The sequence below is a fragment of the Talpa occidentalis genome, unplaced genomic scaffold (assembly GCF_014898055.3).
Source record: "Talpa occidentalis isolate TD23 unplaced genomic scaffold, MPIMG_talOcc4v2.1 talOcc4.5, whole genome shotgun sequence".
NCBI classification, from domain to species: domain Eukaryota; kingdom Metazoa; phylum Chordata; class Mammalia; order Eulipotyphla; family Talpidae; genus Talpa; species Talpa occidentalis.
In genome coordinates this window covers 60,117,607-60,129,943 of record NW_023604861.1, presented here as the reverse complement: position 1 = coordinate 60,129,943, position 12,337 = coordinate 60,117,607, and the positions used below count along the sequence as shown (strand labels likewise).

General features: G+C 37.3%; 1 protein-coding gene across 4 annotated transcripts in view; it reads left to right on the top strand.

The window, feature by feature from the left end:
• FNDC3A (fibronectin type III domain containing 3A) overlaps positions 1–12,337 on the top strand; it is a 166,244-nt gene extending 153,907 nt beyond the window's left edge. For all 4 annotated transcript variants that reach the window (XM_037527309.2, XM_037527311.2, XM_037527310.2 and 1 more), the window contains one exon: positions 9,808–12,337. In XM_037527309.2, coding sequence (XP_037383206.1) covers positions 9,808–10,122 — 315 coding nt within the window. In that variant the 3' untranslated portion in view covers positions 10,123–12,337. The remainder of the gene's footprint in view (positions 1–9,807) is intronic.

Here is a 12,337-nt window from a genome sequence, read left to right as displayed (position 1 = left end):
ATTTTTACATTTCTTGTTTTTATACATTTTTCAATACAAACTTTAACTGTCCTTACTGTTCTAATTCAGAAACTTTTGTTAAGAAGTTACTATGTTCCAAGGATTACTATGTAGTATCTCGTGATTCAAAAATTTAGGGGCATGAACTTTAGTTAAACAGATTATTCATTCATTTGTCAAGTATTTATTAAATTCTGTGTGAGGTACTTAGGATACAACATTGAACAAAAAGTTCTTGCCTCTGTGGAGCTTTACATTCTGTTAGAAAAAGAGCCAGTAAAAGCAAATAAACATATCAGTGCATCATGTCAGATGGTGGTAAGTGCAGTGGAGACAAAGTAAAATTCAATAAAAGAAATAAGGAAGGATGGACAAGTGCTATTTCATACAGGGCAATCAGCTCTCATTTAAACAGAGACCCAGAGGAAATGAATATGGGGAGAAGCGCATTTTAGAAGAGAAGGCAATAGGTGCAAAGACCTTGAGGCATTTAGGAGCATATCTTGCTAAATTTAATGAGCAAAAAGGAGGCCAATATGGCTGGGGCAGAGTGAGTAAGGGGAGGAGTCATAAATAAAATCAGATAGGGCTTCCCTGGTGGCACAGACGGTTGAGCACAGCACTGTGAAGTTGTCCGCAGCCTCTGCAGTGTCAGTTCGATCCCGGTGGGCCAGCGAGGATCCCACATGGCGCGGCAGACCTCTCCTATCTCGCCCACTGCTCCCCTCAGCAGTGTATTTCGCCAGTCTGCCTGTTCTGTTCCCACTCTGTCTCTGGTGAATCCTCTCACCCTCCCGTGCATCTGGCCTGTACCCCTGTTTTTGTAAAAATAAATAAATAAATCTTTAAAAAATAAATTAATTAATAAAAATAAAATCAGATAGACACTCCACCCCCATTTTACACTACCCTTGTGAATGGTATGGGGTGTTGTAGGACATTATGGGCCATACTATGCCTCTTTTAGTTCGTGTAAAATGAGGAACCAACCAGTGGAGTATTTTGACCAAAGTAGTCACATGATCAGAAAAAAATCATTTTGCCCAGAGTGGTACAGAGAAGAAGCAGAGAAGACCAGTAAGTCTTTTACAATAATAGTAATATTATAAGGGCAGTGTTATAAATATGACAATAAACACAATTATTATGGGAACCTGGAAGAAATATCACCTTCTGGCCATGAAATTCAAAGACAGCTGCCTAAGAGGATGAATAGAAGTCAGATGAACACCAACATTCCCCACTTATAAAAAGATTTAAGTTTTTAAAATGTAACTAGTATTCAACCTGATTTTCCTGTTTTGCTGCTAACTTTCTGGATCTTTGAGAACCTTTAAACTGGGTTATTTTATTATCTTTTCTTTTCCCCACTAGAAAATTGATCATCTGTTTCATTTCAGTTTTGTGCTATTGTAATAACTATAAACAATAGAATATTTTTCAGTATGATTTTCTTTCAAGATTTGTTACGTATAGAGGTATAATTTCTTAACTGATATTACAAAAGGACCCAAAGAGATTAAATTTGGCATGTGATTATTTATCTTTATTAAGCCATCTGCAAATTGACATGATTAGATTTGAATACAATTTACAGATAAGCAGGTTTCCTTCCAAGGAAGAATTAAAATTAATATCAAAGAAAATGTAATTGTATTACATACTTAAAGGAAATAGGGATCCCACATTAGAGTAGTATATGAATTTTAATAAACTTGTATCACTACATAAAGCAGCAGTGCTAATTCTAATTCAACCCTTTTTTTAAAAAAGATTTTATGCATACAAGAACTAGGGTACAGGTCAGAGGTGGGGGGGGGCGGTGTGAGAGGATTCACCAGAGACAGAGTGGAGAACAGAACAGACAGACAGACTGAAACACACTGCTGAGGGGAGCAGTGGGGGAGACAAGAGAGGTCTGCTGCGCCATGTGGGTAGCTCCCTGGCCAGCTGGAGCTCAAGCACGTGCTGTAGAGGCTGCAGCTTGCTTCATAATGCTGTGTTTAACCCCTTGTGCCACCAGGGAGGCCCCTAATTCTAATTCAACTTTAAATTAAGGGAGTATGGTGTTGGTTCATGAGTGAATTTGGTGGTGGAATTTCACAGGCACTACACCTGAGAGGAGAAAGCAAACACTGTTGAAAAATGACAATGATGTAAAAATATATATGTATACATATATATAAATATTTTTTTTTAAGATTTATTTATTTATATAAGAACCGGGGTATAGGCCAGATGCGTGGGAGGGTGAGAAGATTCACCAGAGACAGAGCGGGGAACAGAACAGGCAGACTGACGAAATACACTGCTGAGGGGAGAAGCGGGCGCAGCAGGAGAGGTCTGTGCGCCATGTGGGACCCTCGCCAGCAGCCAGGGATCTAACAGGCAGGCTGCGGGCAGCTTCATGGCCCAGCACTCAACCACTGCGCCACCAGGGGAGGCCCTATGTAAATTTTTTTTAAAAGCTAAATTAACCCTATCATCACTTTTGCTTACTTTAGATTGTAAGCATGATGTAAAACTTAAAATAATGCTTTTTTTAAAATCTTACCAAATATATGCTCATCTAAATCACTTAAATGTTTATAAAACTTTTTAATCTGTTGGCAAGTTATATTCTAAAGGTTTTTGAGGGTTATTTTTTAAAGAGTTTGCTTTTATATTTTACTTAATTTATTTGATGTTCAACAAATATGTATTAAATACTATTTATGGGCATCCCTGGTGGCTTAGGGGTTTTTTCAGCACTCTCACTACAACAGTACACCATGAGGGCCTGAGTTCAATCCCTGGCCAGGGAGCTAACCCACACAGGGTGCAGTGGACCTCTCCTTTCTCGCCCGCTGCTCCCCTTAGCAGTGTATTTCAGTAAATCCACCTGCTCTGCTCCCCACTGTCTCCAATAAAGCATCTCACCCCCTACAGTTCTGCCCTGCATCCCAGTTCTACTACTCAAAAATAAAATCTAAAAAATTAATTAAAATTTTAAAAATACTAATTATAAGGCATTATTGGGGGCCACATTATTAACTTGCTGTTCAGATTTCAAGAAAGTTTAGAATTTAGCAAGCACATAGAAGTTTTATAATTGTGACATTTTACATAGTCAAACAGAGTTTTTAAAGTACAGTAAAGATAAAGGCTACTTTTAAAAAGAAAACATTTATTCCAGCTGGATTTTGGAACATTCTCCCAAAAGCAGTGTCATTTAAGTGATTCTTTTTGGGGCCTGGTGAGCCTAGTAGAAAGAAGCAAGTATGACTTATAAGCCTTAAGAATGTATATAGTGGAAGAGGCCTGGTATTGATGGATGTTTATAGCATTAGGCACTATTTATGTTTTTAAGAAAGGCATTATTTATGAGTTGGTGGTTGAGTTTTTAGTCTAGTCTTTGAAAATCTGTGTATCCTATAATGTGCTGAGTTTAGGGATCTGTAGCAAATTAGCCTGACAACAAGAAGTACTTATGACCCTAGACCAGACTTAGAAACAAATTCCTCTCTTTCTTCATCCCTCTTTGATCAGATATTAACTTTGCCTGAACCCTTGCTGTCTTCTTGCTGCCTTCTGCTCCACTCTCTAGCACCTTACCTAGACTTGCTCCATTTTCTTAAATTTCCTGTCCCTCTGACTTTCACCTCCCTCTCACTACACATCATAAGTCCCAAAATACACAGTATAAGTGATCTTAAAGGTATTAGGAAAAATACTGATTGCTTAAGAAAAGTCATACCAAAAATGAGATGTCTGCTGACTTCTTTAATCTTCTCAAAAATATATACATTTTTTTTAGATTTATTTATTTATTTATATAAACACTGGGTATAGTCAGAAGCACGGGAGGGTGAGAGAATTCACCAGAGCCAGAGTGGGGAACAGAACAGGCAGATGGACCGAAATACACTGCTGAGGGGAGCAGCAGGTGCGGCAAGAGAGGTCTGTAAGCCATGTGGGACCCTCGCCGGCAGCCGAGGATCGAACCAGCGCTACAGAGGCTGCAGGCAGCTTCGCAGCCCAGTGCTCAGCCGCTGTGCCACTGGGGGAGGCCCCATGTATACATTTTTTAAAAGCAGGTGCTTTTTAAACAAAATGACATTCCAAATGTTACCTATAACAAGGTTAAGTGAAAATATTGGGAAACAGTAGAGGCACTTTGAAATCAGATCAACCCTATCTGGGAATATATGCTTTAGGCAGTTCTTGTATTAGAATATATTGTTACAACTACCTGTCTTCCTCTCCTTATGATAAGAGTCCCAATAAGATCATAATAAGCTGAAAATACCCTCAAAGATGTATTTAATCACCAAACCTACTGAACCTAATAGCTTAGCCTACATAAACATATACCATTAGCCTATAGTTGGGCAAAATCTAACACAAAGCCTATTTTGTTTTTGTTTTTGTTTTTGTTTTTGTTTTTTTTTTTTTAGATAATAAATTTTATTGTTATATTCCCCATACAATTGCAGCGCCCCCATTCTGACCCCAATCCCTCCCCTCCCGCCCCTGCCCCCCTAAAAGTGTCTCTGGTTCATAGTTTTTTGTTGATTTTGATTTTCACTTTCTTATAGTTATTCATTTTCCTGGTCCCTTATTTAAGTTTTCTAGATTCCTGCTATGAGTGAGACCATCCGGTATTTTTCTTTTTCTTTTTGGCTTATTTCGCTGAGCATGATCCCTTCCAGTGCCATCCATGTTGCTGCAAATTGCATGTGTTTATCTTTTTTGAATGCTGAGTAATATTCCATGGTATATATGTACCACATCTTCTTGATCCAGTCATCTATTTTTGGGCATTTGGGTTGTTTCCAAAGCTTAGCTATTGTAAACAGTGCTGCTATAAACATAGGGGTGCAGGTGTTCTTTGGAATTGATGTTTCTGTGTCCTTTGGGTAAATACCTAGGAGTGGAATTGCTGGATCATATGGAAGCTCTATGTTTAGTAGGTCCAGAAATCTCCACACAGCTTTCCACAGTGGTTGGACCAGTTTGCACTCCCACCAACAGTGCAGAAGAGTTCCTTTTTCTCCACACCCTCGCCAACATTTGTTGTTGCTAGTTTTTTTAATATGTGCCATTCTCACTGGTGTAAGATGGTATCTCATGGTAGTTTTGATTTGCATTTCCCTGATGACAAGTGATGTTGAACATTTTTTCATATGCCTGTTGGCCATTTGCATTTCCTCTTCAGAGAAGTTTCTTTTTAGCTCTTCTGCCCATTTTTCGACTGGATTATTTTCTTTGTTGTTGTTGAGTCTCATCAGCTCTTTGCAGATTTTTGTGATCAGTCCTTTATCATTAGTGTTGGGTGCAAAAATGTTCTCCCAGTTGGTGGGGTTTCTCTTTGTTTTTGTTATTGTCTCTTTTGCTGTGCAGAAGCTCTTTAATTTGATGTAATCCCAGCTGTTTATCTTCGCCTTCACTATCACTGCTTTGGGTGATGTGTCTGTAAAGATGTCTTTGATGTGCAAATCACGTAGTGTTTCGCCTATATTTCCTTCTATATATTTTATGGTTTCAGGTCTTATGTCTAATTCTTTAATCCATTTTGAGTTGATTTTTGTGTATGGTGTGAGGTAGTGGTCAAGCTTCATTCTTTTGCATGTAGCGACCCAGTTTTCCCAGCACCATTTATTGAACAAACTTTCTTTGCTCCAATGCATAGTCTTTGCTCCTTTGTCAAAGATTAGTTGACCATAAATCTGTGGGTTTATTTCTGGATTTTCTATTCGATTCCATTGGTCTGTATGTCTGTTCTTGTTCCAATACCATGCAGTTTTGATGATTATGGCTCACAAAGCCTATTTTGTAATGAAGTGTTAACATTTATTGAATACTATACTGAAAATCTGAAATGCCTAATACAAAATACAGTTCTACCAAATGTGTGTCGTGTAAGTTCAAAAAAATAATGAGTTGTGGGAGATGGTCAAGAAAACCAACTTGAACTTATAGACAAGTAAATATAAATCCTTTAGAAGAGTCATCAGGGATATAGTTGCTCTCACAATCTTAGTACTGGCGGACTTCCTCCTCCTCATTCACATTCAAGGAAAAGAAAGCACTTGGTTTACAAAGCCATCCCTGAGCTAATGATTTGCCAGGGCTTTGCTTAAAGCAGTCAGGGCCTACCTCTGGAATTAGAAGTGAGGTCAGCCACAAGTTCATGGGCTGGGTAAGGGAGCTGTCAAAACCCCATCCAAAATCTGGTTATTGATTCCAGTGTCAGAGAAAAGGTGCCAGGACTAGGACAGTGGCCTGTTGGATTCTGTACAATCTCTCCCTTTCTCAAACATCTGAATTTCAATTCTCAAATGCAGAGTTCCTCACGATACCCACAGTTCTGGTTGTTTTTTTTAAGGTCCAAGTGTTTCTTTTTAGTTTTTAGTGGTAAATGAGAAACTTATTTTCATGCTTTTGGGGAGGTTAATAGTTTTTTTTTAAGAATATTGGTTTGCATTATTGTATATGATTTAGAGGAATAGATTCATACCTCCTCAGCCAAGTGGTTCTTAGGCACAATTAAGAACTACTCTAAAAGCACCAAGTTTACTTGCAACTCCCTCCACAGTTACGGAGAGGAAGAATGGCAAATATAAGAGCTACATAGTGATTTGTTTATTTTGGTTATTGGTGAGATTTTTTATTGTTCTCTTAATGATAGAGGCAAAATTATTTGCAGTAGTACATTCATCAGATACAGAAAGATCACATTAGTCATGTGTTAAAGACAGTTCAGTTACAAACCATATATACAACATTGGTCCCAACAGGCTATATGCTGTCTAGGTTTGTGTGATTACACTCTATGACATTCATACGATGACAAAAATTACCTAAACAGCACATTTCTCAGAACATAATACCTGGTGTTAAGTGGTGCATAGTGATGCATTTCCCAAATTATATGACCACATAGACTTTTTTTTTTTTTTTAAAGATTGATTGATTTATTTATTTATACAAGCACTGGGTACAGTCAGAAGCGTGGAGGGTGAGAGAATCCACCAGAGCCAGAGCGGAGAACAGAACAGGCAGACTGATGAAATACACTGCTGAGGGGAGCAGCGGGGCCAGCAAGAGAGGTCTGCATGCCATGTGGGACCCTCGCCGGCGGCCAGGGATTGAACTGGCGCTGCAGAGGCTGCGGACAACTTCGCAGACCAGCGCTTAGCTGCTGCGCCACCAGGGAGGCCCCACATAGGCTTTTTTTAATGCCATTTTTATTTTGTGTGTCATAACGAATACTTTGTAATGTAACAAAGGGCATGGTAGATCTTCAAGGGTTTCAATAGTCTGAATTCAGCCTAAATGTCTTTAAAAATATTACTAAAATCGTCATCTTATACTAACTGGTATCAGTAATACTATGCCTCATGCCATTTGTTAGATTTTTTCCTAACCATATTACCATGTTCGTTTGGAGGTAAATGGAAAGTAATTTTTTTTTTAATCTATATATATATATGTGTGTGTATGTGTGTGTGTACATATTTTACATCATTGTTCATTTTTGTACAAAGTATGATTGTATGCTATCTCCTTTTAGGTGTTTTCCCCATAAAATTCCCACCACCAGTTCACTCGTGAACCATCATCATAGTCCCTTGTGCTCTTCTCTCCCCTGTTTTGATCCTTCTTCGTCTCCCTCCTCCTTTGCAGAAAGTCTCTGTTTTATGGTTGCCTCCTAATTTTTTTTTATTGTTACTTTTTTTTTCTGGGTCTTTATTCTCTTATATTCCTCCTATAAGTGAAACCATCCGATATTTTTCTTCTCCCTTCTGGCTTATTTCAATGAGCATGATCCCTTCTAGCTCCATTCATGTTGCTGCAAATAGCATGAGTTTGTCTTTTTTTGATTGATAAATAGTATTCCATTGTGTATATATACTACGTAGACATTATTTTTGGGCATTTGGATTATTTCCATATCTTACCTATTGTAAACAGTGCTGTAGTAAATACAGGGATGCAGGTATCCTTTTATTTTTTTTTTTAAAGATTTATTTTTATTTATTTATTCATTTATATTTTATCTATACAAGCACTGGGTACAGTCAGAGCGTGGGAGGGTGAGAGAATTCACCAGAGCCAGAGTGGGGAGCAGAGCAGGCAGAAGGACCGAAGTACACTGCTGAGGGGAGCAGCGGGCAGCAGGAGAGGTCTGCGCGCCATGAGGGACCCTCCTCCGGTGGCCGGGGAGCAGCCGGGGATCGAACCGGCGCTGCAGAGGCTGCGGGCAGCTTCGCAACCCAGCGCTCAACCGCTGCGCCACCGGGGAGGCCCCAGGTATCCTTTTAAATTAATGTTTTTGTGCCCTTGGGTAAATTCCTAGGAGTGGCATTGCTAGGTCATATGGAAGCTCCATTTTTAGTAGTTTGAGGAACATCCACACAGCTTGGAAAGTAAATTTTAAATGACAAACGTAAGTGTAACCTATTATATCCATAAGACATTTTTTCCTAAACTGATCTCATTGTATATGTACTATTTCACACTGCTTTCTCATATAACCTCCTGATTTAAGTTAATCCTATTATCATCGCCCAGACTTGAACCATTTCAGTACTCCCACTTGATGGGGTGAATGGAGAACATTTTCTGCATCCTCAGAACTAACTATAGTCACCATTTTCTTTAAGATTCAACTTCAGGCTTACTTTTTCAATACACTTTTTTATAGATCTTCTCAGCATCCATTGATGCACATTTTGACTTATACATCATAGTTGGTAATCCACTAATTTAGTGACTTTTATTAAGTATATTATATGCTAGATCTGGAGATAGGAAAATGAGATAAAGATCCAACTCGCTTCTTTGGGAGCAATTATGTAAAGATTTAGTTTTACAACCCAAATGAGGCAACTAAAATTGCATGAAAAATTGGTACCCCAGATTTTGGTAAATCTGACTCCTAACCCACCAGCTAGCTGGGAGAACTGAAGTTACTGTTAGCCTTGGTTTTCTCATTTATTGATTAAGGGGAGTAACTCATTAATGGAAATGATAGTCCATGTATTGAACATTCACTGTATGCTGGACACTCAGAAATACTCTAACAAGTACTGGTTTAATTCATTCTGTTAATTTCCATGCAAAGTAACTGCTGTGGTACCCATTGTCCTAAGGTAATTGGTCAAATAGCACATGGGATGAGATGTGGCAGAGCAGATCCCATGGGTGCCTAGTTTCAGTATATATCCTCTTAATTATTTGCACACTCTTGAAAATCCTTGAAAATCCATGGAATTCCATTCTTGTTATTTCCTAGCTCTGTGGGATTGTCAGAGGAGGTAAGTTTTGAGATTCTGTACTATGATTCTGAGAGTTATCTCTATAAAATTTATAAAATGATTTCCCATGGACACTGAAAAGCACCCCTTATTCAGTGTTTCATTCAACAGACATCTTTGAAATGATACGAGAAACTAGTGATACAAAGATAATGGGGCAAAAGGTTAGACACTGTTCCTTTTTCATGGGATGATTTCACAGAACTTTGGATTCTCACATTTAAAGAAACCAAGATGGTACCTGTGAGCTGATTTTGCTTATTCTCTAGCTACTTTGAGGACACATCTTCACTCGTTAATTGGTCTGTAAGTTCTCCTGACCTTTTACAGTAGACAAGTTCTCTAGTAGAGAGGTATTTTTTAAATGCCATTTAATATTGTTTAAAGATAAACTAAGCAATAATACTCACTAGTTTCCATGTAAAAAATTATTCTTAAATTAGCCAATGTAGCACACATTTTCTGCCCAGCCTTCACATACAACTTTTTTTCCTAATACTAACAGATTTACAAAGGTTCCGACTCTTCATTCCGGTATTCAAACCTTCAGCTGAACTGTGAATATCGTTTCCGTGTGTGTGCCATTCGCCAGTGCCAAGACCCTGTGGGGCATCAGGACCTCGTGGGTCCCTACAGCACCACAGTGCTTTTCATCTCTCAGAGGACTGAGCCACCAGCCAGCACCAACAGAGACACTGTGGAAAGCACGAGGACCCGTCGGGCATTGAGTGATGAGCAGTGTGCAGCTGTCATCCTCGTGCTGTTTGCTTTCTTTTCCATTTTGATTGCCTTTATCATTCAGTACTTTGTAATCAAGTGAAAATATAACTTTATTTTTAATACTGTATTACATTTTATTTTGTCATGTACTAAAATTTCTGTATTGCTTTTACAAAAACAGTGGCCTTTGGCACTGGCATTAAGACTATATTTAGCACATCATTTTTGCCATTTTCAGTGCTCATATTGTTAGGTAGAGGCTGGCACCTTATAAAAATGCAAGCCACAGAAATAGCATTTTGGGGTTTCTGTTGGGGCTTTTTTCCTTCCTTCTTTTTTTTTTTTTTTTTTTTTTTTTACTTGCCTTCTTAATACAACAAACTTTCTAAGAGGCAATGATATATAATTGATATTTTGACCAATCAGCATGAGTGTAAAAGTGATAACCTGATCTGTTTGTTTTATAGATTATACCACCAGATGAGAAATTCAGAATGATTAAAACTTACACTAACATGCTATATAAAATTGTTAAAGTCTGATGCTGTGAAAGCAATCTAGTGCTATATTTCTACCTCCTCATTTGTCTTAATTATTTGGTAAGTGGGATTATGATGAATAACTGGAGGGGCTTAGCAAATGAAAACTGGATGAAAGAATATACATGGGGAAAAAGTTTCTCATTTGATAAATGTGGAGTTCTTCATTACAAATACATATTCATGAATTCACAGTAAATCACAAAGAAAGCACAGATAGTTTACTTGGCCTCAAAATATTTAATGTTTACTCAAAAAGTACCTCTTCAAGTTTTGAGAATATGTAAAAGAACAGAGGACTTCTAGGTACTCTTTAAAAAGTAATATTACCAACTCTGAATTTGAAACTTTCTTGGTTTTATGAGGCTTTGAACTATATATGTATGCACCTTCACATGGCATATATAAAACTATACAAACCAAGTGTAGATAATATAAATACATACGCACACACACACACACTCTCACACTCTCTTTCACTTACTCCATCTACCTGATGTAGGCTAGTTTGAAGAACTCCTATAAATTTTGCTGCTTCTCCCATAACTACTGCCATCACCATCAAAATCATAATCAAACCTAACTTTTTTGTTTGGGACACCAAATCTAAAGACAAAATTAATTTGCACCAGTAAACTTTGAGCTGCTTTCTTTCTTGAAAAACTAATGTTTAATGTAATGTCTGTTTGGATACTGTTCCAAATTGTTGATTGCATGTGGTTAATGTTGCATTAGAGCACTTTGCAATTGCATAATTCATTAATGTTTTGTGAGCTTGCATTTGTGAGTTATTGGATGATCAGATTGAATTTTGTCAAGTATCACATTGTACATCTTGGATAGATGTCGATGACTGCCAGTAATAATACAGTTTGTAATGATACTATCTAAAATTCTTGTTTTATCACATGTCATCTGTAAAACACTTGTAACTAGCCTTTTTAATTTATTATTTGAATTTTAGGGTAGTGAATCACTAATTTTTAGTTGCTGAGGTTATTAGCATTTTAGTGATTACTATAAGCACTTCTGTCAGTCTTTGGGAAAAACATGTTTTGTGCTTTGAAGAACTCTGAAGAATTTCTCTTATTAGAATGGGCATGTATTGTAATTGTTTTATGTCAAATGATTCATGCTGTAGAGAAAAAACATTAATCTTTGTTCAAAAAAGAAGCAGATATACTTGGCCTTTCCAAGTGGTAAGAATGATGTCACTATAAAATACTGTATGTTTACATTTTATTTAATTTTAATCTCTTATTCATAGGCTGATAACCTTCCCCCAAAACAACGATTTGTGATTACGATTGTTTTCTAGAAACTTCTTTAAAGTGCCACATTTGGCAGTACAAATGAGTTTGAGTGTAATAGCCCAGAGATTTCTATATAGTTGAATGTCTAAAATGGTAAAATGTGCCACTGTGGCAGTTACAGTGGCTTATGTTTTTCATAGTGACTCAAATGAACTCCTATTTTTGATAGTAAATGTCATTTAATAGCGTCCTTGCCATTTGAGCCTCACTGCAAAATTAGTGCAGAGGAGAAACCAATTTTTAATGTAATCTTGATTTTACCTCATATATTGTACATTCCAAAAACTCTAAACTTTTTAAAGATTATAGATACACTACCAAACATATCACCTTAAAGTTGTATAAGGTTGAACTTCATACAAATGGAAAAAATATAATCTCATAAAAATACATAAACTATGTAGCAAAAGTATCTTTAAAATCCATGGAGAATAAAAGTTGTATCATTCTTTTTTGAGATATA